The sequence below is a fragment of the Cervus canadensis genome, chromosome 1 (assembly GCF_019320065.1).
Source record: "Cervus canadensis isolate Bull #8, Minnesota chromosome 1, ASM1932006v1, whole genome shotgun sequence".
Taxonomy (NCBI): domain Eukaryota; kingdom Metazoa; phylum Chordata; class Mammalia; order Artiodactyla; family Cervidae; genus Cervus; species Cervus canadensis.
In genome coordinates this window covers 45283558-45310196 of record NC_057386.1, presented here as the reverse complement: position 1 = coordinate 45310196, position 26639 = coordinate 45283558, and the positions used below count along the sequence as shown (strand labels likewise).

At 49.3% G+C, this 26639-nt stretch overlaps 1 protein-coding gene and 1 non-coding gene across 3 annotated transcripts in view; one reads left to right on the top strand and one right to left on the bottom strand.

Annotated features, from left to right (window-relative positions):
- The first annotated feature begins 401 nt into the window (after positions 1 to 401).
- Positions 402 to 474, top strand: TRNAE-UUC. The gene has a single exon. It is a non-coding gene; the product is annotated as a tRNA-Glu (tRNA).
- A 352-nt stretch (positions 475 to 826) lies between these two features.
- UNC45B (unc-45 myosin chaperone B) overlaps positions 827 to 26639 on the bottom strand; it is a 31711-nt gene continuing 5898 nt past the window's right edge. For both annotated transcript variants that reach the window (XM_043480945.1, XM_043480954.1), the window contains exons 6-20: positions 23192 to 23359; positions 22194 to 22362; positions 20202 to 20372; positions 17568 to 17739; positions 14363 to 14663; positions 13013 to 13107; positions 12719 to 12860; positions 11866 to 12006; positions 10247 to 10374; positions 9120 to 9186; positions 8189 to 8302; positions 7740 to 7855; positions 6509 to 6626; positions 3310 to 3465; positions 827 to 1629 (exon numbers count right to left, since the gene is read on the bottom strand). In XM_043480945.1, the coding sequence (XP_043336880.1) occupies positions 1369 to 1629; positions 3310 to 3465; positions 6509 to 6626; positions 7740 to 7855; positions 8189 to 8302; positions 9120 to 9186; positions 10247 to 10374; positions 11866 to 12006; positions 12719 to 12860; positions 13013 to 13107; positions 14363 to 14663; positions 17568 to 17739; positions 20202 to 20372; positions 22194 to 22362; positions 23192 to 23359 (2319 nt within the window). In that variant the 3' untranslated portion in view covers positions 827 to 1368. The remainder of the gene's footprint in view (positions 1630 to 3309; positions 3466 to 6508; positions 6627 to 7739; positions 7856 to 8188; positions 8303 to 9119; positions 9187 to 10246; positions 10375 to 11865; positions 12007 to 12718; positions 12861 to 13012; positions 13108 to 14362; positions 14664 to 17567; positions 17740 to 20201; positions 20373 to 22193; positions 22363 to 23191; positions 23360 to 26639) is intronic.

The window sequence follows — 26639 nt, the reverse complement described above, 5'->3', positions numbered from 1 at the left end:
AGTCTATGTTTTTCATTTCCTTTTCTTATTGTACTAGTTTAACCTCCAGTACAAAGCCTAATGGAATCGGTAATAGCAAATATTATCTCATTCTTAATCTCAGGTGGATTATTAAATATCATTTGAACTGTAGCTTTTATGTAGATAATCTTTATCAGACTAACAGAGTCTCCTAATTTTAGTTTACTGAAATTTTTATCATGAGTTATTTAATTTTATCCAGTGTTTTCCCTGCATCTATTAAAATAATCATTTTTTTTTCTCATTCTGTTAATGTGCTATATGGAAATGTGATGCATGCTAGACATACCAGAGTTGTCTTTGGGAATTTTGCTGGGTTACTGAGAATGATCCTTTCTCTTCTCTTGCATAATTATGAACTATAACAACTGTATGGGAATTCCCTGGTGGTCCAGTGGTTAGGACTCTGTGCTTTCACTGCCAAGGACCTAGGTTCAAACCCTGGTCAAGGAACTAAGACCCCACAAGTCACGGGAAAAAAAAAAAAAACTATGGAAATCTGGAGCTTCTGGGGAACATCTCACCACATGGAAAGAGCTTGCCAGAGATTAAGCCCAACCCAGAGGAAATAAAAATCATGATGTAGGGGATGAGAGACAGAAAGACACCCTCACACAGAAAAAAAAGAATACAGATGACAATATTTGAACCCTAGTTCTAACAATGTCAGATCTTTCCCTGCCTTGACAAAATATATGAACCAATGAAATTTTTTTTCACTTGAAGTACTTTGAGTTGATCTTATTTATATTCATCACATCCATCTTGCTTAGACGATTTCCCCAAGCAAATTGCAAAAGTCATGTCAGACTATTGAACATCAGCTGTATTTCCATCACAGGAATGCGCATGGGTCTGGGACGGGCAGTGCCGCTGAAACATGCAGTTCTAGGCAGCCATATTCAAACAGCAGGGGAGACAGGATATAAAAACCAGATCAACATCCAGGTGCACCAGCTACCTTTACAGTCACACTACTTTACATATTTAAAGTAGGACCACACAATCCATTTTCCAAAATGTAGAGAACTCCAGCCCATTATCCCGGCCTTTGGAATGGGTACAGAAAGAATTATCCAACCTGTCTTCCTAATCACAGATGAAAATTCCTCTAGGAATTTCTGGAACTTGACAGATGTTAAGGAGCAAGAGAGCTAATGAAATAGGCAAACTTTCCTGGAACAAAAGGGAAGATGCGCAACTCAGGGGACAATCCACAGTCCTTCTTTTTCATGGACACCTCACTGTGGCTGCAATGATCCCTAACGGAACTGACACCCCAAGAGCTCTCAGCTCAGAACTCTGCACAGTTACAGGAGCAGCCCCAGCCTCCCTCTGGGCCCCTGTCTAAGACACTGGTTTAATGAAGCCATAATCCATGCATTTGACGAGACATTCCCGAGCTGTCTGAACCACCGCTGCCCGCTTCTCGTCCGGCTCTTGCTTGCCCACCACAGTCAGGATCTCCAGCAGCTCACTCTCCACCAGCTTCTTGGCCAACTCAGCATCAGCCGCCAGCAGGTTGTAGGCAATGACCAGGCCCCGGTGTTGAACGGACAGCCGGTCATGCAAGCAAAGCCGCTGTAGAATCTCCAACCACTGAGTTGTCTGGAGGCAGGGAGGAGGATAAAGACAGATTGGAGGAATCAGTGGAGGGGATGGAGAAGGGAGATTCTGGACAAGATAAACAGAAGGCGTTGGCCAAGCCCAGATTCTGAGCTCTGAAAGGGCAAGTGCACATCTGATTATCTCTATGGACTCAGCATATGCCCAGCTGAGCCTCTTGGAACTAGCTGGATGATGCCTATCTGCTTACCAGGGCAGGAGTTGGAGAATTAGAAGAGACTTGAAATAATCCAGTCCTTTTCATTTTGTAAGTGGAGGGATTGAGGTTGAGGGAGAGGAAGTAACTTAGCTATGGTCACACATCTGGAATAGTACAGAATAAACATCTACCCATCCGCTTAATTTTTAAGCATCATGAGAAGCAGAGGGACAGGCCTGCTGCATGCCTGAGTGGAATGGGGATGGAGGGTGTTCAGAAAGGAGGATTCTAACTCTGGGCACATGCACAACGCCTGCTTCTGCCAACCCATGTGCCCTGGGAAACGCTGCTTTAGGGCAGCAGCCTGTGGTCCCCAGGCTGGAAGCACCCCACCTCTGACCTACACAGTCAGAATTATTCTGGGGAAAGTTTTTTAACCAGCCCTCCAGGTGACTCTTACACACGTTACAGTTTTGAGAAGCTTGCCTTACGGAAATGGCTGAAGACCAGGGACCAAGCAGGTTGAGCTATATTCAGGAAGGAGACCCTCCCCTGGTGCCAGGACAGTATGAGTCTCCATGGAACTTAGAAAACACACACACACATACACAGCCCCACCTTGAGCTGGCTATCTAAGAGCTTGCCTTTTGTTATTTTTATATATATATATTTATATTTATTTATATTTATATTTATATATGTATTTAAAATTAGAGGATAATTACTTAACAATATTGTGATGGTTTTTGACACACAGCAACATGAATTGGTCGTAGGTATTCATACGTCCTGTCCCTGTTGAATCCCCCTCCCACCTCCTCCCCCCATCCCACCCCTCTAGGTTGCCACAGAGCACCGAGGAGCCTGCCTTTAAAGCAGACTTGCTGCTTAGCATGCACGAGGCCCTGGGTTCAATCCCCAGCACCTCCATAAGTTCCGTGTGCTTCCCACTCTGCTGAGGTTCTTCTCCCGGGGGGATTTGTGTAAAGCAGACTTGCTTTAATACATTTAAATTGAGATGTTCACATTTTTTCACCATCAGTGACTATGAGGTCCACAAACTTAAGTTCAGTTTGGTGAAATAAGGAAAGTTTCATTTTGCACCCCTATGTTTGTGGCTATGTCCATATCGCTCTCATTACACCTGCTGAAACAGCCACAGTCCCACAAAGGGCCTGGCCATCATCTAAGAGCCTCTTTGCCAAACTGTGAGCTCCTATGGTACCCCATCCACATCCCCACTTCTCTTGAGGAGCTTAGGGACCCCATGGCCGTAGTTAGTGCTGTTATTATTGTTATAATTCTTGCATAATGAGTTATGAGCACCACCAAAGTGAGTTCGCGCATTTAGGGTGTCCACATAAGGAGTGCAGAGGTTGCAGCATATACCTTCCCCTCTTCTGTGGGTAGGAACAGATACCCAGGGGGCGGGGAAGGGTTACCACGGGGGCTGGCCTCCCCCGCAGAGGATCATCCAGGGCAGTGTGGTCGGGGGCTGCGGGGTTCCCAGGGCCTGCTCTCACCACTTCAGTCATCTTGAAGCACAGTTTCTTATGCGCTGCTGTCAGCATGGCCAGGGCCCCCGCAGCCGCATTCTGCACCTTGTCATCATCCTCGCCACAAAGCAGCACCACCAGCTTCAGCCGGTCGTTGCCATCGGCCAGGAACCTCTCCTGTACCTATAGGGGGCAAGTACACGGCTCAGAGGAAAAGGCCCCCACCTGCCCAGCCTGGAGAGGGAAGGACGCATCTGGAGCCATGTTCTCTGACCCAAGATCACTCAGAGCTTTGCTTCGAGCAGCACACTCATTGACACCTCCTCCAGGAAGTCTTCTCTGACTACCTAGATGAAAAGACTACAGATTCCTCCAGTTTACAGGTTATAGAGAATAAGGAATTCCTTACATAGCATTCGCTGTCACCTCTGTTTGCATTCAGCTCTCCACCCTTGGGGAAAGGGCAGGTACAGACTTCTGCAGGGTGGATGTTGCCTGTAAAGCCCCATCTCTTCCCTTTGGAGAAGACTGGAATGTTTCTCCCACAACAGATGGGCCTTCAGGGTCTGCCATAAAATGCCTTTGTGGTCCCTGAAGGCACAGAGGCTTGGCAAGAGCATCTCTGGGTAGTTGGGTAGTTTACATGGTAGTCAAGAGCTGCTGTACCATTTACCAGGTGGGGGGTGAGGCTTCCCAAGGCCCCCAGAGCCAGGAGAGGAGCCTCCTGCCCCTCTGCTCTGCAGGAAACCCTGGTTGGTTAAGTTTAAGGGCATTTTTGCTGGGTGACGTGTCCTAGAAGTGAAATGCTAAAAGGAGTCAAAGGTCACAGCTGCTCAGGTTTTAAACCTCTATCTGCATCTCCCTGAAGCTGGAGCAGTGGTCCTCAGAGGTAAGAGTGCAGTGATGCTCAGTACAGTCCCCTCACAGGGACAGGTGTGACAGGGAAGCAGCTGCCCCAGAAGAACTACACGCTCACCTCTTGCACTAACTGTGGCCATGACCTTGCTCTCGTCATAGAACATGAAGGGAAGTGATGTGTCACTTCTAGGCCACCGCGGCAGAGTGCTAGGGGGATCTCTCCCCTGGTCTGCCTGCCCATCCCCATCTGAATGGAGACCACACCCAAGGGGCAGAGGGGGAGACAGTCCTTTCTTTTTTGGATGGGGGCAGGGTGATGATTGAAACCTGCACCCCCAAGTCATTGCTTGGAAGTGAGTCACCTGATTGCAACGTGAGCAAGAAATGATGTGAGCGAGAAATGAATCGAGATTGCTGGGAGAAATAGCAATAACCTCAGATGTGCAGATGACACCACCCCTATGGTAGAAAGCGAAAAAGAACTAAAGAGTCTCTTGATGAAAGTGAAAGAGGAGAGTGAAAAAGTTGGCTTAAAACTCAACATTCAGAAAACTAAGATCATGGCATCTGGTCCGATCACTTCATGGCAAATAGATGGGGAAACAATGGAAACGGTGAGAGACTTTATTTTCTTGGGCTCCAAAATCACTGCAGATGGTGACTGCAGCCATGAAATTAAAAGACGCTTGCTCCTTGGAAGAAAATTTATGACCAACCTAGATAGCATATTAAAAAGCAGAGACAAAAAAAAGAAAAAAAAAAAAAAAGCAGAGACATTACTTTGCCAACAAAGGTCCATCTATGGTTTTCTATAGTCAAAGCTATGGTTTTTTTCCAGTAGTCATGTATGGATGTGAGAGTTGGACTATAAAGAAAGCTGAGCACTGAAGAATTGATGCTTTTGAACTGTGGTGTTGGAGAAGGCTCTTGAGAGTCCCTTGGACTGCAAGGAGATCCAACCAGTCCATCCTAAAGGAAATCAGTCCTGAATATTCATTGGAAGGACTGATGCCAAAGCTGAAACTCCAGTACTTTGGTCACCTGACGCAAAGAACTGACTCATAGGAAAAGACCCTGATGCTGGGAAAGATCGAAGGCAGGAAGAGAAGGGGACAACAGAGGATGAGACGGTTGGATGGCATCACCGACTCAGTGGACATGAGTTTGAGTAAACTCCAGGAGTTGATGATGGACAGGGAGGCCTGGCGTGCTGCAGTCCGTGGGGTTGCAAAGAGTCGGACACAACTGCGCGGCTGAACTGAACTGAACTGAGAAATGAACCTCTGTCCTGTTGGGACAAGTGTTCATTTGGTTGTTTGTTGTGACAGCTGGTCCTCCCCGAGGGAAGCTGCTCCCCCTCCCATCACTGTCCCCTCTGCCGTCTTTGGACACACTCTCTTCTCCCATGTGGCTGCCAGGCCTCCAGCCCAGCCTCAGACCAGCTCCCTGACGGACCGTGGTAGCTTTCTTTTGACTTTAAAAGGCTTTCATGGATCAAGTTTTCCTCCTTTAACTGTGAGAACATCTAAGACTTGAATTAAGAATTGAGGGGTGGGACTTCCCTGGCGGTCCAGTGGCTAAGACTCTGCACTTCCAACGCAGGGGGTGTGGGTTCCGTCCCTGTTTGGGGAACTAAGATCCCACATGCCATGGGACACAGTCAAAAAAGTTAAAAAAAATTAAGGGGGAACGAAGTGGGCCTCACACGTGGCCCTACACTTGGACCCAAGAGTGCCACTTGGTCTGGCTGTCACGTTCACAAAGGGCCTCAGATTTCAACCCTGTTGTTACCTCTGATGAGGTTCAACCTACTAGAGCAGCAGTGCTCTGCCAGGATGGAAAAGAAGAGACATTCGTTCATCACGTGGTGATGATTTCTCCTACTACTGGACTGTGCAGCCATTGATGCCTTCTGAATTCATTTTATTTTTACAAATCCTATAGTTAATCTGTGACGAACACTGTTACAGTGCATTGCGGTTTCTATGGAAACAGCGATCTGTCATTAAATGTTACCATTTGACATAATCTAAACTTGATTGTAGCTGTTCTTGCATTTCTCCTTTTTTTTATATGTGTGGCGCTTCAACAGCTGCAAATGGTCTAACCTCTCTTGACTTCCAAGAGACCCTGGCCTCATCTTTTGCTATGAGATTATTTAGTAAATAACTTGGGGAAACGGGACTCGCCCCGCTCCCAATCCTGCCCAAGCTTTGGGATCAAAGCTTCAGCTAGGGATAACATCACTGTGCGTATTTTCCTTTGTCTCCTTTGTGCATTACACTCGCCTTGGGGTCCCTTGGAGAGGGGAGCTGTCATCTAGGCCCCACTTTCCACACCTTGATCACGCCCATCCTGAGCCCCTCACCTCCGTGTTCACCACCATGTTGCACATGCACTCCGTGGCCGCCTGCCGCAGTTGATCATGGTTCTCAAACATGTAGTTCTCAATGTCCGGCAAGGCCTTCTCCTTAACGATCTTCTTCCTAGGGTGTGAGGGGTGGAGGAGGAGAGTCTGCTGAGTCCTCTGTAAAGATCACTGGGGGTCTGAGCCACCTAGGGGCCATTCCAACATCCTCAGTCAGCACAGTTTCAGTTCAGTTCAGTCGCTCTGAACTCTTTGCGTCCAACTCTTTGTGACACTCTTTGTGACCCCAGCAAGAGTGACCCCAGCATCGTTTAGATGACAATAATCCCACCCCGGGACTTCCCTGGTGGCTCAGTGGTGAAGAATCTGCCTGCCAGTGCAGGAGACGCAGGTTCGATCCCTGGATCGGGAAGAGCCCCTGGAGAAGGAAATGGCAACCCATTCCAATATTCTTGCCTAGGAAAGCTCATGAACAGAGGAGCCTGGCAGGTTATAGTCCACGAGGTCTCAAAAGAGTTGGACACAACTCGGTGACTAAAACAATACCAACAACAATTCCACCCCCAGGAGGGGCCCCCAGCAACACAGCACAGCATCCTGGCCATAGCAGTGGGATCTCGGATGAACATGTCACCCAGCTGGCGATCCTCCTGTATTATCGCTGGAGAAAGTCTTTCTCTCTCCTGCTGGAGATGAAACCATGATGTGAGGTCTGGAGTAACCCTCGTGTGATCATGAGAAAGGGGAAAAGCCTGTCTGAGAATTAAGACAACACAGACAGGAGAGAAGTAGATTCTGGGACAGCTTTGCAACCCCTGCATCAAGCTGCCCGAGTCTGGATTATCCTAGATGAGTCATTAAGTATGACTCCCAATATCCTGAATCATTAAATTCCCCATTATGCTGAGACCAACTGGAGTTGAGTTTTCTGCCACTTAAAGAATTTCAGCCCAATTCCACCATCCCCTTGCTTCCAAGGAGGAATACACTTTATCCCACCCCTCAACCACCTGGTATCTCTTTTACTACTTCCAAAGGACGTGTCTTTCCAGTCTCCTTTGACTTTGCACCTTCACTGTAGTTTTTCCAAGTGCTAACTCATGTCCCCCCAACTACCATTTCTACCCACGGCCTTCCAGCCTGTCCTCGGAGGAGCGCACACAGTTCCTGGGACATTTCCACCGACACTTCACGTGACACCGCTCCCCACCCGTTCCCTCCACCCACTCACCGGAGCTTGTCACTCCGCCCAGACAGGTTGGTGAGGCCTAGGAGAGCCTCGTAGTTCTGGAGGCCATCCCGCTGTGTGTTCAGGAGACTCACGAGGGGCCGCACCACCTCGTACACCTATGAGGAAGGGGTCGAGGAGTCATCAGATGGAGACCACCTCCGCCAGTCACTTACAGGTGCCCGGCTCTAGAATTTCCAATGCACTTGCCCACCCATTGTCTGATTCCACCTCCACAATGATCCCGAGGGGTGGGGTTATTTCCTTGATTTTGCAGATAAAACAGCCTTGTTTGTCAGAGCCAGGGGTGGAATCCATGCCCCTCCAACTCATCGCCCTCTTTGTGATGGCACCATGCCCCCTCCCAAGCCAGGGGGAGGGTGACAAGGAGAAAGGCCCCTCGGAGCAGACACCTCCCATCACCTCCCTGCCTTCCACCTCTGGCCACCCACCCGCTCCCCGGGGAAGGCAATGTCTGGGTTGGAGACCGCAGCGATCTTCGCGAGAGCATGGGCTGCCTTCACCTTGCCCACGTCTGTGCCCTCCAATGCCAGGGGAATCAGGGCCTGCAAGAAAAGGGCAGAGGCAGTCCTCGGTCACAGATACAGAAGCCTCTCTTCCCAGCCTCCCTGTCCAGCCGCTGTCTGTTCCATCAGAAGTTCAGGAAGACTCAGCAACGGAGTCAACTCCTGAGCATCACAGAAAACAGTTAAATTCTTAATCACTGATTCACCTCCCCTGGTCCCCAGCGCACATGGGGGTCTCTGCAGGCACTCTCCCCAACCCATATACATTCGTTTGGCTTTTGGAAAAATCAAGACACTGATGTTTTCATTTCTGCCTAAGTCAAAGCTAATCGTAACAGCAGCCATTGACTGAGCACCCCCCATGAGCCAACACTTTAAGTGTATTTTCTCTAATCCTGTGACATTCTACAGTCTGACTGTGTGATGTTTTTTCCCTTGTTTTACAGAGAGGAAACTAGGACTCAGAGAGATAAGTAATTTGCCCAAAGCTGTGCAGCTGAAAAGGGACAAGCAAGGACTCGATGACAAGCCTCCCAGGGCAAAGCCCATGGTCTCTATCTGCACTGCTTCCTTCCAATAGCAAGGAGGATAAATGGGATTCCACAGGAGATCCCATGACACATCAGAGACTCAGGCACAGACAACAGAGGTTCCTGAATAACTGTATTCCACGAGGTCGGGCCGGGGCAAGGGGTGCATTATTCTTGGGCTAGGCAAAGAGCATGCACACACACATACCCACAGATACACACATGCATGACACACACACACACACACGGAGACACATGCACACACGTGAGAGAGCTCCTCCCCAGGGGAGAACCTTCTTGGACGGCAAGAACCTTCTCCCAATTACCTTACCACCACCTTGAGCCACAATGGTACCTCGGTCCTTTGGGTTGTCGCACAGTGCCAGGAATACCCTGGAGGGCAAGGATACAGGACATGCAGGACGTGAGCACACCCTTCCCGGGCATCAGCATGCCAACCCATGAGACCCAGTAAAACCCTGGGAAGCACTCCCAGTGTGCACCTGCCCCAGAACCAACCTTGGGAAGATACCGCCATGGACCTGAGTGGCTGGGGAGGAAGAGAGGCCAAAGGCAGCTGCAACAAGTGGCCCCATCCCTGCTTAGGGGGATACCAAATGGCTCACTAGGCTTCCCTGGTGGCTCAGATGGTAAAGAGTCTGCCTGCAATGCAGGAGACCCAGGTTCGATCCCAGGGAAGATCCCCTGAAAAATGAAATGGCAACCCACTCCAGTATTTTTGCCTGGAAAATCCTATGGATGAAGGAACCCAACAAGCTACAGTCCACCACCCAGGAGAAATTCTTCCACCTAGAGGGACCCCGGACCTCCATGATCTGGCCCTTGCCTTCCTCTCTGGTCTTATCTAGCACCGCTCTCTCCTGTGCACTCCACGCTCCAGACACCCTCCTGGAGGACCGTGACCTCATTCATTCCTTCTCCCTCCATCCTCAGGGTCTTTGCATGTGCTGTTCGCTCTGCCTGGACCCCTTCCCTCCGCTGCATGTGAGCAGCTTCTTTCCTCCAGGGTTCCCTTGAGTTGTCACATCTTCCAGGAGGCCTTCCTGGCTGCCCACCTACATGCCCTCCCCTCTGGCCAGTGGGCTGCCACTGCTTGTGCTGTTTGTCCCCCATCACGGCACCCGCCGCGTTGACTGTGAGCCTGTCTGCCTCCCCATCAGGCTGTACGGAAACTGTGCCTTTCCCCTCTGGCATGTCAGGGTCTGGGAACCAGGTCACCAGAACGGACAGTGACCTCCTTCCTCCCAGTGCAAACTTGCACCCGGGATGGCCCACCCCGACATGTCGCTCTTCCGTGTTGATCCCCTTCAGCCTCCTCTCCAGGCCCCAGTGGCTCACTCCCTCATTTACTCCCCCGGCCATCTCTATGTCCCCACCCAGCCTCCTGCCTGCAGGCCCCTCAGACCCCAGCTCCGGGCCACTGCAGTCGCACCTGGCCAGCAGCTCTTTGGTCTGGTCGGTGAGGATGGCATTGTCTGCTTTCACCATGCAGACCAGCGCCGAGGTGACGCCGGCCTTCAGAAGCCGCTTCACTCTCATGTCCACAAAGTCCTTCTTGTCCTGGGGAGATGAAAAGGTGGCAAGGAGATCAATCCTGGAATAAGGAAGATCATCCCAAACTCTAGATGACCTGTGTGTTCCTTTTCTTGCAAAAGGCTGGCTTTCCATTAGGCTACGCCTGGGGGCAGAGTGAGAGGGGAGAGAGAGCAGATAAAACCCACAAAACAATGGATTGGATTTTGCAGGAAACCCAGAGTCAGCCTCAGGGTTGAATAGTCTCTATAGATAATCCAAAGAGTGTCTGAGAAGAGGCTGCTGACAGCTGTGGACAGTCTCTGGCAGCCACATTTGAACTTCACAGTGGCAGAACATGCTAGCTATATGCCCTTGCTTGCAAGAAATCCTATGCGGCTTTAAAAAATTATTCAGGGACTTCCCTAGTGGTCCAGTGGCTAAGAGTCTGCCTGCCAATGCAGGGGGCAAGAGTTCGATCCCTGGTCCAGGAAGATCCCATATGCTGAAAGGCAGCTAAACCCCTGAGGCACAACTACCGAAGCCGATTGGCCTAGAGCCTGTGCTCCACAAGAAAAGCCACCGCAATGAGAAATCTGTGCACCACGATGAAGAGTAGCCCCCCGTTCGACACAGCTAGAGAAAGCCTTGCACAGCAACAAAGACCCAGTGCAGCCAAAAATAAATATTAATTAATTTTTAAAAAATGATTCAGTGGGACTTCTGGTGGTTAAGACTCCAAGCTTCCGCTGCAGGGGGGTTTGGGTTCGATCCCTGCTGAGGAAACTAAGATCCTGCATGCCTAAAGACCTGAAGTATTTCCCCCAAACTGGATACAAGATGAAAGATACGTTCTGATTATAACTTTTTTTTTAAAAAAACACAGAATAAAAAGCCTTAGGTAGTTAATGCAGCACACCAAAATCCAGATATCCCAGAAAATAAAATTTGTATGAATGTTGAAAACATGAACTATAACGAACTATCTTGTGTCCATGAAATCAACCACATAAGTTGCAAAACATTCATGGTGACTCCATTTGGTTTCTCAGACTATAAATTGTTTCCCCCTCCACCTCAATGGAACATTTAACTAAGAAAAAACACAAGTGCCACCTAGTGGGGGAAATTGACTGTGATTCTCTTCAATTTATCTGCGTGCATGCGTGCTACTTTACTTCAGTCTGTGTCCGACTCTTTGCAACCCTTTGGGCTGTAACCCGCCAGGTCCCCCTGTCCATGGAATTCTCCAGGCAAGAATACTGGAGTGGGTTGTCATTTCATTCTCCAGGGGATCTTTAAGACCTGGGGATCAAACCCAGGTCTCTTGTATTGCAGGTTCTTTACCATCAGAGCCAGCAAACCTGCACTTTATCTGCATCTTCTGTCAAATCCTCACACGCATGCGCACACACACACACACACACACACACACACACACACACACACACCACCCGAATATCACTAACTTTCCGTCCCACCTCTCTGGTGGTCTGGTGGTGGACAGCCCCCTCCCCTCTCGGCCGTCCTCATCCCCACCTTGGGGTGCTCCTCGGGCACATGCTGCTTGGAGAACTTGGCCAGCTGCACCAGCTCGGGGATGACCTCCTTGACATCGTAGCTGTTGGTGCAGTTCACCAGGGTGGTGGCCACGGAGTACAGGATGGTCTTGTCGGGAGTCTGGAGACAGGAGGTGGTAGGAGTGGGCAGGTGGAGACAGGAAGAAAGGAAACCTGAGAACAAACCACTGCTTCCCAGAGGCTCCCTCGCAGGCAGGCTGCTCTGGGAGGAGTGTGGCCGGTGAAGCACCAAAGCAGAGGAACTGGCTCCGCTCACAGCGGGCGGCAGGAATTTCTGCTGCCCCCTCAACAGCACCCAGAGCATGCACGGAAGTCCTCTGAGTGTTCCCATTGCTTTGTGCTCCTTTCAAAAGCCCAGCGGGATGGGGCGGGACCTGGACACCCTCTGATGGAAACGCCCTTCCACACTTCTGCCTTTTGTGGTGAGAAAGAGCCATTGGTGGGGTGGGGGGGGCCCGGTGGTGGCCCAACAGAGGAAGAAAGGCATCTGGGAGGGGCTGGGAAGGAGGGAAGGGGCCCAAAAAAGGACTTCTTGGTCCCTTAAGACCTCACTCCCGGAGGGGGTTCCAGGAAAAAACTACCATCATCTTGTTCATCCTCCCACTGCCTGGAAGGCATAAGGAGTTGTGAGTCCATTTCACAGTCAGGAAAGATGAGGACCAGACAGGGAAATGACCAACCCAGGTTTACGTGATGAGAAGGGGGTGGAGTCAGGATGAGGATGGGTGGATGTCCAATTTCCCAGGCTCAGCGGACAGCCCGCGGGCCTGAATCCAGCAGATCCCGGGGCCAGAGTTCAGGGCCACACTTGCCTTGGCCAGCTCGAACATGGCCTGCAGGGCAGGGATGTCCTGAACAAAGTCGTCCTTCACGTCGGCGTCCAGCGTGAGGTAGGCCAGGCCCTCCACCGCCCATTTCCGGGTCCGGGTGTCTATGGATGCATTGCACAGCCACCTGGGGGAGGGGAGGCACTGGGGAAGGGTCCCGGGGCTCCGGGCAAGAGCGAGGCGATCCAGGGGAGCAGGCAGGTGGGCGGCCTTTCAGGATCTGGCGTCTGCTAGGGCACATCCCGGAGAGGAGATGGTGGGCTTGGGGAAAAACCTTACTTGCGACACTGTTTGGCCAGCTTCTCTGTCGAGCCCTCAGCAAACTGCCTGAGAGCGTAATCTGTGCCGCCCGCCGAGCCGAGTTTACAGAGTCCCTGAGGAGAAGGAGAGGTTTGTAGGATCAGAGACACCAGGCTTGGGGACCAGGCCCTCCTCAAACACGTCCCTGAGGCTGGAACACTCTGCCCACTTGCTTTTTCTGGATATACCTCTCTGCATCCTACAGAATTCTGGTCAGGTGTCACCTCTCCCAAGATGCCTTCCCTGAGGCTTCCAGGTTAGGGTGGATGCCCACAAACCTGGAGGCTTTTACTCTACCCCTTGTCCCCTGCCCGCTATTTTATCCCCATAGGTGCTTCGTGTCATGTCGTTTTGAAAAATCAGCTAGGATGATATTAGTGTTAGTCGCTCAGTTGTGTCTGACTCTGCAACTCCATGAACTGTAGCCCACCAGGCTCCTCTGTTCATGGAATTCTCCAGGCAAGAATACTGGAGTGGGTAGCCATTCCCTACTCCAGGAGATATTCCTGACCCAGGGATCTAACCTGGGTCTCCTGCCTTGCAGGTAGATTCTTTACCATCTGAACCACTAGGGAAGCCCAAATACTAACACAACTGAAACCTCAGTGATAAAACTTATGGCACAAAAGCTGACCACGAAATCACTTTGGGTGGGGGGGAGATTCAGATGTGCACATTTTTACCCAGGAAAAATTGGACTCTTGCTGGGGGGAAAAAAAAAAGTCTGTCTTCCATAAGAGAAAACTCACAATAGTAGAAGCTAAAATCCGTTTTTTAAAAAACTGATATAAACTAAAAAAGAAAAACAGATCAATGGCTCAAATCTTCACTGTAATTGTTGACAAGAAAAAGGTCAATGAAAGTGATTTCTATATAATGAAAATGGGGGAAAATGCAGTAGGTGTAACTGTGCTATATAGAAACCAAGTAAGGAAACTAACTGCGTTTTTGGAATCTGCACTGAAAGTACTTGCTGGACAAAAGCTCATCAGCATTTGAGTCGTTCAAAGGCGTCGAGCAGGGACTTGTTGGTGATCCAATGGTTAAGACTCTGCTCCCAATGCAGGGGGCATTTGATCCCTGTTGGGGGAACTAAGATCCTGCATACCCCGTGGTAAAAAAAAAAAAAAAAGGAGACAGTCATTATATAGCATGGTCTCCCATCCTGAATCCACATTCTCACAGTCTTCTGCTTATCACTCTGCTCTGCAGAGGCCTGTGGGTGGGTCTGGGTGCCTACAGCTTGGTTTCCTCAAAGACAGGGGCCACATCCCATTCATTCCGGCATCCCTGGTACCTGGTGCGGTGTCTGGTACCCAGCCCACTCACCACCAGCGCACGGATCTTGATCTTCTCGTTTTTGGTGGTCTTGTAGATCTCTTTGAGCAGCGACACACCATTGGTGATGATGAAGGTGGCACGGCTGAGCTTGGTGGAGGCGTGGATGAGGGCCTCCACGGCCACCAGCTGGTCCATCTCACGCTCCGAGCCGCACAGCGCCACCATCATCTCCATCACACCTTTCAGTCCCAGCAGCTGATTGCCCAGGTCAAAGGGGCCCTGCAGGATCCCCGACACTGTCTGGATGGCAATCACATTCTTGTCCATGTCCTGGGGGTCAAACGTGCCCCTAAAACAGAAGGCCAGTGTGGTCAGAGGAGTGGGAGATTTGGGGGCAGACAGGTTTGGTTGTGCATCCTAGATCCACAACTCATATGCTGTGTGGCCTAAGGCAAGTCACTGAACCTCTCTGAGCCTCAGCTTTTTTATTTGGAAACTGAGGACAGCACTACTACTTCTCAGAGTTATGATGAGGATAGATGACATAGTGGATGTGCCAGGCATTGTGTTCCTCAAGAATCCCACCCAGATGAGGACTGACACTCAGGACGTTTGTTAGGGAGCAATCTTGGGCTCAACACCTGTTGGAAAAGGGAAGAAATCAGGACGGGATGGAGGGAGGCGCTGGACTGCGATGCAGTCATGACAAAGCCTCAGCTTGCAAAGAGTTCCAGAGCTGAGAAACCATTCAAACTTGTTTCAAGTTGGAGTGAGGGACGAACCACGGGATGCTGGTTGCCCTGGGAAGGTGAATAGCTATCCCTTGCTGAACCAAGCCCCCAAAGAAAGGTGACAGGTGAGAGCTGTCAGCCAACAGGCTTCCCAGAAGCTGGGGTGTCTGGTGGGACAGGACAGCCGCCACCCCAGCACAACAGGGCTACCATGGTACCTGGCACACCAGCTGACTCCCCGATGTGGCTGAATCACAATGCAGCCTGGCCCAGTCGCTCCCCTGTCTGGTCCTAGCCCTTCCCCCATTGAGTTAGGGGGAAGGGATGGACCAGAAAAGCTGGCAGGTTCTGTCTTGCTTTCAAAATCCACTATCATCGACTCTACAGGAAGATCTCTATCTGAGGACACCTGATCCGAGATCTGCCCAGGTTTGTTCGTTGTGGGGGATCAGGGCAGACCTACACAGTGCGAACGCAGAGGAGTACAAGTGAAAGAGAGCATGGCGCAAGAGTCTGAGGCCTGGGCTCCGGTCCCACATCTGCCTCTGGCTGGGTGAGTGGGTGGGTCCATCTGGGGGAGAGGGGCTGGCTTTGGGAGCTCCGAGAGCCCCTCCAGCCCAGACAATCTGTGCCCTGTGCTTCACCTCCCTTCTCAGTGCTGGGGAACCCAGAGCCTTTCCTGACTGTGGCCCCTGGGCCACAACTACTGAGCTGGTGCTCTAGAGCCTGAGAGCTGCAACTACTGAAGCCCTAGGGCCTAGAGCCTGTGCTCCGCAACGAGAAGCCCAGGCATCACAGCTAGAGAGTAGCCCACGCCTGCCAAAACTAGAGACAGCCCGCATGCAGCAGTGAAGAACCAGCGAAGCCATAAACAAATAAATTAAAAAAAAAAATAATGATGAATTGAGGTCTGCCCTTTAAACCAATGCCAGGTGGTATCTGAACCTCCACCCAACCCCTGGCCCCCGGCAAAGCACCCCCCAGGGGTGGGAGGTGGCAGCCTCAGGCTCCACTTGTTGAAGGTGGTGGCCCCCTGACTCAGGGCCAGGTGACCACAGAGGCGGCATTCACAGGCAAACCTCTATCCAAACTTAACTGGCTGGAAGATAGTTACTGGAACTCGGTTTGGGCCTTCATGAAAGACTCAAGTTAGCTGAAAACACTGAAGCTGAGATAGAAAAAGACCATTGAGAAGCCCTGAGGAGCCTTAAAAGTGACTCTAAGTCGGGATCAGGAGAAACTATGGGATTGAGCCAACTTCGCTGGGACCCAAATAAAGGAAGCTGAGAATGTTTTTTACATTTTAAATTAGTTTTTTTTTTTCATTGTGTTAGAGACCTACGTGTTTCATAAAACCTAAACATACTCTCTGGCCCTTTATAGGAAAAGTCTGTCAACTCCTGGAATAGAGAAAGGAAAGCACAGTGAAGGCAGGGTTTCCACCCTCCCAAGACTCACCTAGTGCTTTTAAAACATGCAGCTTCCAGAGCCACAACCCAGACTACTGAGTCCCAGAAATCCAAATAATTTCCAAGCTTGAGGATTACTGGAGTAAAGGAAAAGAGAAGCCAGCTACCACGAGGAGAGATCCACACAGGGAAGAACTATGGCTCCACCCAAGGGTGAGCACCAAGGTGCCGGCCACATGAGCGCAGCATCTTGGTAGGTCTTCCAGCCCTGGTCCAGCTTTCGGATGACAGTAGCCCAGGCCAACATGTGACTAACTTGTAAACCCTAAAGCCAGAAACACCCAGCCGAACCTCTGCCAAACTGCCGTCCTATTGTGAGATAATAAATGATGCTTCTGTTTTAAGCTGCTAAACTTGACTAATACAGAACCCAATGGTCCTTTCCCACCATGTCCTCAGCCTGCCTTTGGTTTGTGGAGAAACTTTAGCCAAACAACAAATTTAATCAGAGAAATGGGAAAATGCAGAAACAAAGGAAAACAGTGAAATGAGACCAAATAATAATAGTTTAGTCATTAAGCTAAAGTCAAGAGCCTTTAGTTTCTCCTCAAGGGCCATAGATAAAATTCTGAGCCATATCCTGTGAGCTGTCTTATAGATACTGAAACCCTCGCCAGGTGGAATAAGTCAATTATGTGATGACTGGACTGTGGCCATGATATATGGTGCCACAGTTCTCAGAACTGGCCTCAAAGAAATGGGAATAAACCGACCCTGGAACTAAAGACTAACTGGACTGAAAACAATCAAGACGATGCTGGTCAGACCACTGATGACCAATTTCAAGGCGACTGTCAAGAGCTGACTGTGCCGTTTCTGTGTGTAGCGCCCCTCCCTCCATCTATAAAAATTCTTGCCCACTGATTGTCTGCAGGGTGGGGGCCGGGGGAGGGGTCAGCCTTTGGACAGGAGTCCGCCCTCCCCTCCACCCCCGGGTTGCCGGCCTCTGAAATAAAGCAAGCTTTCCTTTCCACCAGCCTTGCCTCTTTATTGGCTTTCGAGAGGCAAGCAGCCAGACCCCCACTCGGTTACACGAGCCTCCGGGAAACTCACGTGATATACTCCTCGCAGATCTTGCGGAAGTGATCGCGCTCGGGGTCACAGCGCAGGTCGTCGTAGAGCTTGTTGATGAGGATCGAGGCCAGCATGCGGGTGTTGTCGGTCAGGGGCAGGCAGGACGGCAGATCTGGGACCTGCCCCACCACCTTCAGGATCTTCCTTAGGCCTGCAGGACGGCCGGCAGCAAGTCTAAGATGCCGGCCAGGCCCCGCCCTCACAAACGCCCCTCCTCGCCCAGCTCTCTGCAGCCCGCCTTTAGGCAGCACGCGGCTCAGCCAGCATGAAGGGCACTGGGATGCAGCCTAGAAACCCAGACTCACACCTGCCTCTGCCCCTAGCTGAGCCATTCGCTCCCGTCGTGGGCCTCATTCTCACATTTACACAGTCAAGACTAGTTGAGCTCAGAGGACTCTACAAGGCATCACCGACTCGATGGACATGAGTTTGAGCAAGCTCCGGGAGTTGGTGATGGACCGGAAGTCTGGCGTGCTGCAGTCCACCGGGTCACAGAGTCGGACACGATTGAGAGACTGAACTGCCTGACCAGTGCTAACGTTCTGTAGGTTGATGCATAATCTTCCTCAAATACTGTTTTATAGTCTCTTTTCCCCAGGATTCAGTTTCTTTTTTTTTTTTGTAAAATGGAAATGATACTACCTACCTCATAAAGTTTGAGGATTCACCAAGATAAAGCACGGAAACATTAGCCTAGTGCTGATCTAGACACATCATGACACTAAATATTTATTAATTATTCAGCAAATAGGATATTCACCATTATGGTTATTATCCCTTCTCCTGTTGAAGAATCTCCAAGGGCTTCCTACTACCCACCTGGCTAATTCAGCCATTACATATTTGTTGAATAAAAGAATGAATGAGTAAACGAGGTGCTAACTACCAAAATAAAGGACAACCCTGATGCCAAAAAGCTCACAATACAATAGAGAAGACAGATGTATAAAGATTACAATAAGGTAATCTTACTGTGTGCCAAGAGCTTTCTACACGCTATCTCATTTAATCCTAACACTGACCCTACTGGTGAGTAGAAATTACTATTGCCATTGTTCAAAGCAGAAAACCAAGACATGGAGAAGTCAAGTAACTTGCTCAAGATCACAAGGCTGGCAAGTGACATAGCAGGGACCCTCCCTGTCTGATTTCAAAGACCACGATGTTAACTGTGAGGCTACACTGCCTCGGGGACAATAGCTTGATTTCAGAGCCAAGTTGTAGTGGTGGCTAGGAGCTGATCAGACCTAGGGTGGCACAGGTTAAGAGGGAGGGGGGACATTCCAGGTAAACGTTGCAAGGCATGATACTCTGGATCAGGGCCGGGGGCGATTAAAAGTGCCTGGCAGTAAATTTTGTGCTGTGTATTTTAGCACACCAACACAAAAGCACTGGCAAGACTGAAGAGTCATTGGAAGGTGCCTGATGAACCAACCCCACCTCCCAGCCTGGCTCTCCAAAGCCTTCATCATATGCACCTGATCCACCTACCCAGCCTCATCTCTTAGCTTTCCCTTCACTCTGCCCTCATCTTGAGCATCTCATTTCTCTTCTGCTGGAACACCCTGGACCTCCCCTTTGTCCATGTCTGCCCCTCCCTGAGCCCAGAAACTCAATTCAGCCTTGACATCCTGATGACTCCCCCTACCCAAGTCCCCCAGCCCAGTTTTCACAACAAACAACTTCCACATTGCAGCTTTTCACCAGACACCTAGATTTTAAAGTCTATGCCATTTTTACCTAAATGCTATTCATTTCGGTGCCTAGAATAACAGATACTGTTCCTCACCCACTCTATCCCATAAACCGTGTTGTTCGGCCTAGATCCTAGTGCAGAGAGAAGTCTATTGTCAATGCCCAGCCTTTGTGATATACGCAAAGAAGTCCAGAACTAGGGCGGGGAGGGAGGGGAGTGTTGAGTGGAGGAGGCTTAAGCACTAGAGGAATATGTTCAAGTCTAAGCACCTGCACATGAACTTTGCTGAGATCTGCGAAAACCAAACAAGAGAAGTGCTGTATCAAAACAGAATAAAGGTCAAGCTGATAAAAGCTGGCCTGAACATTTTAGAAAAGGTATGGTCTAAATGTCATGATACCTGTGGGAGAATTTATCACAACAGATCATAAAGCCGTAAGTATGATTCCTGAACAATTGAAAGTGACTTAGGGCATCTCCAGGGGTGACGCCCTGGAGCTGACAAATTTAATGGATGTTTTCTGGAGCACTGTTACTGGTCTTTGTACAAAGTACACTGAAGTCATTGCTCCCTTCTGGAAGGCCTGCATTTTACCAGTGTGAGACTTCAGCAATGTTACTCCCATTGGTGGAGTTTTGTTTGGATTTTTTGGTTTGCCTCACTTGTCAGCAAACTCCGCCCAGATGTTTTTGACTGTGTTGTGTGCGTTCAGACTCTGAATTCAGAGCCTGGACCTACACCTTCACCAGTCCACTGGAGGGTCCTAACATGCTAATGTCTTTTCCTGGCTTTTCAGTTGGGAATGAAGACCTCTCCCAGACAAGAGCCACACTCCTTCTGCCTTCTGCTTGTTGCCTGGTACCGTGGTGCCCACTGGAAAGGCTGGCGTGAGCCCCGGACCCTCCCACCTCCTCACCGTTATCAACCACATAGATGGTGCGGGAGTTATCGTGAATGGCGAGATCCTTCCTGGGGACGTTCTTGTTGAGCAGGTTCAGGGCCTGATCCCTGCCCTGGCCCGACACCTTCTTACTGACCAGCATGTCAAGCAGGTGGTTGGTGATCTGCTTCAGGTCCTTCTTGGAGTCTGAGGAAGAAGAGGACAGGGGTGAATGGAGAGGACTACGGTGTCTGAGGTATACAGGACCCAGGATGGCTGGGACTTCTGGAAGGACTCTGGAAATATCTAATCCACTGCTTCCCAGATCTTGGAATTTCCCAGGAGAGCATCCTGTCTCATTCAAAGAAGGGAGGGAGACTTCTAGACAACACCCCCAAGGGTGATCAGAAAGGGGGCGGCAGAGGATGAGGTGGTTGAATGGCATCATTCATGGACATGAATCTGAGCAAACTCCAGGAGATAGTGAAGGACAGGGAAGCCTGGCGTGCTGCAGTCCATGGGGTCACAAAGAGTCAGACATGACTTAGTGGCTGAATAACAGCAACATCCAAGTTGAATTCCAGTGTCATTAAATAGATATTTATATGAATGGATGGGGGGAAAAAAGACTGGAAAAGGACTTCCCAGGTGGTACAGTGGGTGGGAATCTGCCTGCCAATGCAGGGGACACAGGTTCGATCCAGACATCTTACTGGGAAGGTCTGGGAAGATCCCACATGCTGAGAGCAACTAAGCCCGTGCACCACAGTTATTGCCCCCCCAGTCTAGAGCCCGCAACTCCTAAAGCCCATGTGTCTACAGCCTGTGCAACAAGGGAAGCCACTACACCACAACGAAGAGCAGCCCCATGCACCACACCTAGAGAAAGCCCATGCACAGCAGTGAAGATCCAGTGCAACCAAAAATAAAATTAAGTAATTAGTTAGTGTAAAAAAATGAGTTTTCAGAAAAAGAAAAAAGACTGGAAACTTTCCCATGGCAGTGATCATAGTCGTTATCTGGAGGGATATTTTCAGGTCGTTGGGGCTTTTGTTTCATCTTTACGTATTTCTAAAATTTTCCAAGTTTCTCTAATAAGCCTCTGTTACTTTTTTAAAAACTATTTTATTTATTTATTTTTGGCTGGGCTAGGTGTTCGTTGCTGCGTGAGCTTTTCTCTAGTTGCGGTGGATGGGGGCTACTCTATAGCTGCCAGGTGCAGGCTTTTCTTTGCAGTGGCTTCTCTTGTTGCAGAGCTCAGCCTCTAGGGTGTAGAGGCTTCAGCTGATGCGGCGCACCGGCTCTAAAGCACAGGCTCAATAGTTGCTCCGAGGCGTGTGGGATCTTCCTGGATCAGGGATCAAACCCACATCTCCTGCACTGGCAGGTGGGATCTTTACCACTGAACCACCAGTTACTTTTTAAAACTTTTTTCATCTTGCAAAACTGAAATTCCCATTAAACAACTCATTTCCTCCTCCCCCCGATCCTGGCAACCACCATGCACCTTTCTGTTTCTATGAGCTTGACTGTTTTAGAAAACACAAGGAATTCCTTGGTGGTCCACTGGGTAGGACTCTATGCGTCCACTGCAGGGGGCACGGGTTTGATTCCTAGTCAGGAAACTAAGGTCTGGAGCTGAAAGGAGAACGAAGAAGCCTCATATATGTGGCATATACAGTATTCGTGTTTTTGTGACTGGGTTATTCACTTAACATAAGGTCCTCAAGGTTCATCCATGTTGTAGCCTGTGTCAGAATTTCCTGCCTTTTTAAGGCTGAACAATATTCCATTGTAGAGACAGACACCACGTTTTATTTCTCCATTCATCCATAGATGGGCACTTGAGTTGCTTCCAACATTTTTGCTCTCGTAAATGTGACTGTGCCTCTGTTATTTTTATAGTCAAAAAATAAACGGAAAAATATAACCGGGCCACCTCCATGTACGCGAATGCTCAGTCTGAGGTAGTAACTGGCACTTCCTTGCCCCCACCCCCCCAAACCAAAGTTGAAAACCATCTCCTACCCAGAACCAGGGCCTCTTCCTTCCCCCGAGGCTCCTGTTTGTCCTCCCCAGACAGAGCGTCGATGATGGCCTGGAGCAGGTTGCAGACGGCCAGAGACATCTCCTCGTTCTCAACGGCCATGAGGCTGCAGATTCGGTCTATCCGGACTGCGTGGAGGATTGCTGTGGCCTAGACACCCCCAGTGAGAAGCACATGGTCAGCTGGCTGCCCCTCCCTTCCAACTGTCGTGCAGGTTAGGGAGCGGGTGAGGGCTGCCCCATGCAGTCGGGACAGAAGCCCAGGCAGCCGCTGTCTCATGGGGCCTGTGGCCCCGGGCAAGCCCCGGACTCAAGCCATGCCCCTTTCCAGAGGGCTAGAGCTGCGCCCTCCAGTACGGTGGCCTCTCGCCCCAGGGGAGGCTCTGAACGTGTGTAACACAGCAAGTTCACACTGAGATGGGCTGTGTGTGTAAAACACACACTGGGTTTTCAAGACTTAGTATGAAAAACCATGAACTGTCACAGCCATTGCATTCAGCTTTTCCTCAGAAACCACTTTCAATAAACTTATCTTTGTTTGAGTGTGAAAATGTTAGTCACTCAGTCATGTCCGACTCTGCGACCCCATGGACTGTATAGCCCACCAGGCCCCTCTGTCTATGGAATTCTCCAGGCAAGAATACTGGAGTGGGTAGCCATTCTGTTTTCCAGGGGATCTTCCCAACTTGGGGATCGAGCTTGGGTTGCCTGCATTGCAGGCAGATTCCTTACCATCTGAGCCACCAGGGAAGCCCTTATTCTTTGTTTAGTAAGACCCATTCTCAGCTCAAAGAAACAAACCAGAGAATCAGTCTCCGTTGAATCTGGGACCACACAACCAAGGTTGAGGGGGGCCGCTTTAGATGTCGTATCAGGGTCATATCAGGGTCTATCCACGCCAGCCATGCCCAGCCCACAAGTCAACGCCCTGTCCTCAGACTGGCAGCCCTTTGCTCCACGAACCCCGCCCCTGCCCTCACCCTAGCTCGGTGGCTACTGCACATGCCCGACAGTGTCCGCACTGCAGCCAGCATCAGCTCAGGCCTCTTCGTGTCCAAAAGCTGCATCAGCAGGGCCACGCCGTTGTTCTGGAAGATCCTCTCCGCCCCCGCTTCCTCACGGCCGAGGACAATGAGGTTGTTGGCGGCCTGAAGGAGCAAAGGTAGCAACGAAGGTCAGGGGTGAAGTCTGGCTCCTGAGGCCTTGACTGTGAGCCAAGTGCAGGGGCTGGGGCAAGGAACGAGTCTTCAAAACTTCTTTATATTCTTTTGCCCTATAGCCCTGGTCCTGGGAATGTAGCCCAAGAACATAATTCAGAACAAGAAACAAAGTAACTTGCAATAAAGACCAGCTGGATGAAAATACATTGCAGCCATTAAAGACATAAATGAAACGACTCAGAGGCAACTTGGAAAAAGCATGGGTTTGCAGAAACAGAATTACAGGTTCACTCTGATGGCACTTATGGTAAAACAAAACTGTGCGTATTTGCTTGTGGATAAGGACTTTTAAAAGGTAGGAAAGGGTGGTCCAGTGGTGACGACTCCACTTTCCAATCCTTGGGAGGGGAACTAAGATCCCACAGTACCCCTAACCCTGGTTGGGGAACTAAGATTGCGCATGCCGAGGAACAATTGAGCCTGTGAACCACAACAAAAGGTCCCACAGGCCGCAACAAAGACCCAACACAACCATATAAAAATGTTTTTAGAGAAGAGTAGGGAAATGTTAAATTAATTCATCAAGGAGGCCATTAGTCTGAGGTGGCTTCAGTGCCTAAGCAACTAAGTAAGAAAACCCAAACCACACTTTGCTGTCCAACAGAAATTAACACAACCTTGTAAATCAACTATACTTCAATTTAAAAACAAAACAACTACAATGAAAAAACCCAAACCCTATATTGTCTCAAGGTTAAGAAGGACAACCTATCACAAATAGCTAACGAGCCTTTCCCAAATAATGCCAACTGCTCAAGCTATAGCCTGGGCTTCCCAGGTGGCCCTAGGGGTAAAGAATCCGCCTGCTAAAGCAGGAGACACAAGAGATGTCAGTTCGATCCCTGGGTCAGGAAGATGCCCTGGAGAAGGAAATGGTAACCCACTCCAAGTATTCTTGCCTGGAGAATTCCATGGACAGAGGAGTCTGGCAGACTGCAGTCCAGGGGGTTGCAAAGAGTTCGACACGACTAGGCATGCACACTTTTAAGCTACAGCCAATAAAATAATTCCCTTGCTTTGCTTCCACCTCTTTTCTGGTTTTGTTTGTTTTGTTTTGTTTATATATTTGCAGCACGTGGACTCAGGAGTTGCTGCACTCGGCCTTAGTTGCCCCACAACATGTGGGATCTTAGTTCCCGACCAGGGATCATACTGACATCCCCTGCATTGGCAAGAGGATTCTTAACCACGGAACCACCAGGGAAGTCACACACCTCTTTTCGATAAAAGCCTTTTCCCTGGCTCTTGCTGGTGGAATACTCTCGACCACTTCTGGTTTACGCTACCCAGTTCAAACAAATTTTGCTCAAACTCTTAGAGTTTTTAATATGTCTTAGTTTATCTTGTAACAGAATTGGTTTTTACATTGGGGATTCTTTTCCATTAAACATGTTCCTTGAATATGGTTTTGGCATCTTTATTGTTCAAGAAAATCTGAAGTTGCAGGAGGTTCTCAGGAAGATTGAAGGTTGTGATGGACAGAGAACGCTAGATGGGATTTGAAAGCCCTGGGTGATGGTTCTGCCACATGCTAGCCACATGACCTTGGGCAAGGCATAGCATTCTCTGGGTCTCAGATCCCTGTCCGTAAAAATAGACAGTTGAGCTGCATTTTCAAGTCTCTTCCTATATATATATATACATATATATATATAGGATATAGATATAAGATATTCTGTATATGTGTGTGTGTGTGTGTGTGTGTGTGTGTGTGTGTGTGAGTCCTCAGGGTCTCTCTCTCTCTCTCTCTCTCTCTCTATATATATATATATATGTATATGTATATGTATATAAAGGATATCCTGAATATTCATTGGAAGGACTGATAACTGAAGCTGAAGCTCCAATACTCTGGCCACCTGATGCGAAGAACTGACTCCCTGGAAAAGACCCCGATGCTGGGAAAGATTGAAGGCAGGAGGAAAAGGAGATGACAGAGGATGAGATGGTTGGATGGCATCACCAACTCAATGGACATGAGTTTGTGTAAGCTCCGGGAGTTGGTGATGGTCAGGGAGGCCTGGTGTGCTGCAGTCCATGGGGGTGGTAAAGAGTTGGACACGACTGAGTGACTGAACTGAACTGAACTGAGGATATAAAAGGATATAAAGCCTTCCACCTTGAGGATGCATTCATAGTCATCCCTCAGTATCCACAGGCGATTTTTTCCAGGACCCTGGTGGATAACAAAATCCACGGATGCTCAAGTCCCTTACATCAAATGACGTAGTACAGTTGACCCTCCTAACTGCAGGCAACCAACTGTGTGTTGAAATCCCTTAAAAGGCCCCAGATCTGGAGAGAAGGGCTTGAGCAGGACCTGAGACCCTGAGATTGGGCAAAGAATTCATGAAGCAAGAAAAGGAGGAGGTGGGCAAACAGGTGGAGAGTAAGAGGTTGGTGCGCAAGCTTAGTTGTGTCTGACTCTGCTACCCCATGGATTGTGCTGGCCAGGCTCCTCTGTTCACGGGATTTTCCAGGCAAGTACACTGGAGTGGGGTAACCACTCCCTTCTCCAGGGATCTTCCTGACCCAGAGACTGAACCCCCTTCTCCTGCATTGCTGGCAGATGCTTTACCGTCTGAGCCACCAGGGAACCCCCCCAAGAGGCTGGGGAGGAGGCTGATTAAAGAATTCCAGGCAAGCATGAGCAGAACCATCATCACTCTATCAGTCAAGGGCTTTGTACTCTTCAGAGTACTCTTCAGAGTACAAAGTACTGCTTTTATATGTATAACAACTCATCAAGTCCTTATAAGAGTTTATTATAAAAGATACTTGCATATTTAAAAAAATTTTTTTTACCACATCCGCCACATGTGGGATCTTAATTCCTTTACCAGGAATCAACCCCAAGTTGCCTGCATTGGAAGGCGGAGTCTTAACCACTGGATCACTAAGGAAGCCCCAATATTTGCATATTATATGATTACTGATCATAAAACTAATAAAAATTCCCCATGCATCTTCTGTTAAATTCTTATATTCAGATATTCATTTTTTTCCCTCTGAAGGAGGAAAAAAGAAACATTTAAAAATGCAGCAAATTTGGTTAAGAAGATGGTATTAGGAATAAACATCTTCACAATTCAGAATGATGCTGCAATATTTTGAAATGGAATAAAGCATTATTTTGACGTGTCACTGTTTCTTAGGCCCAAAACCAGAGTGAGGCAAGTAAGACACTCGCCTTGGGTGCCGATTTTAC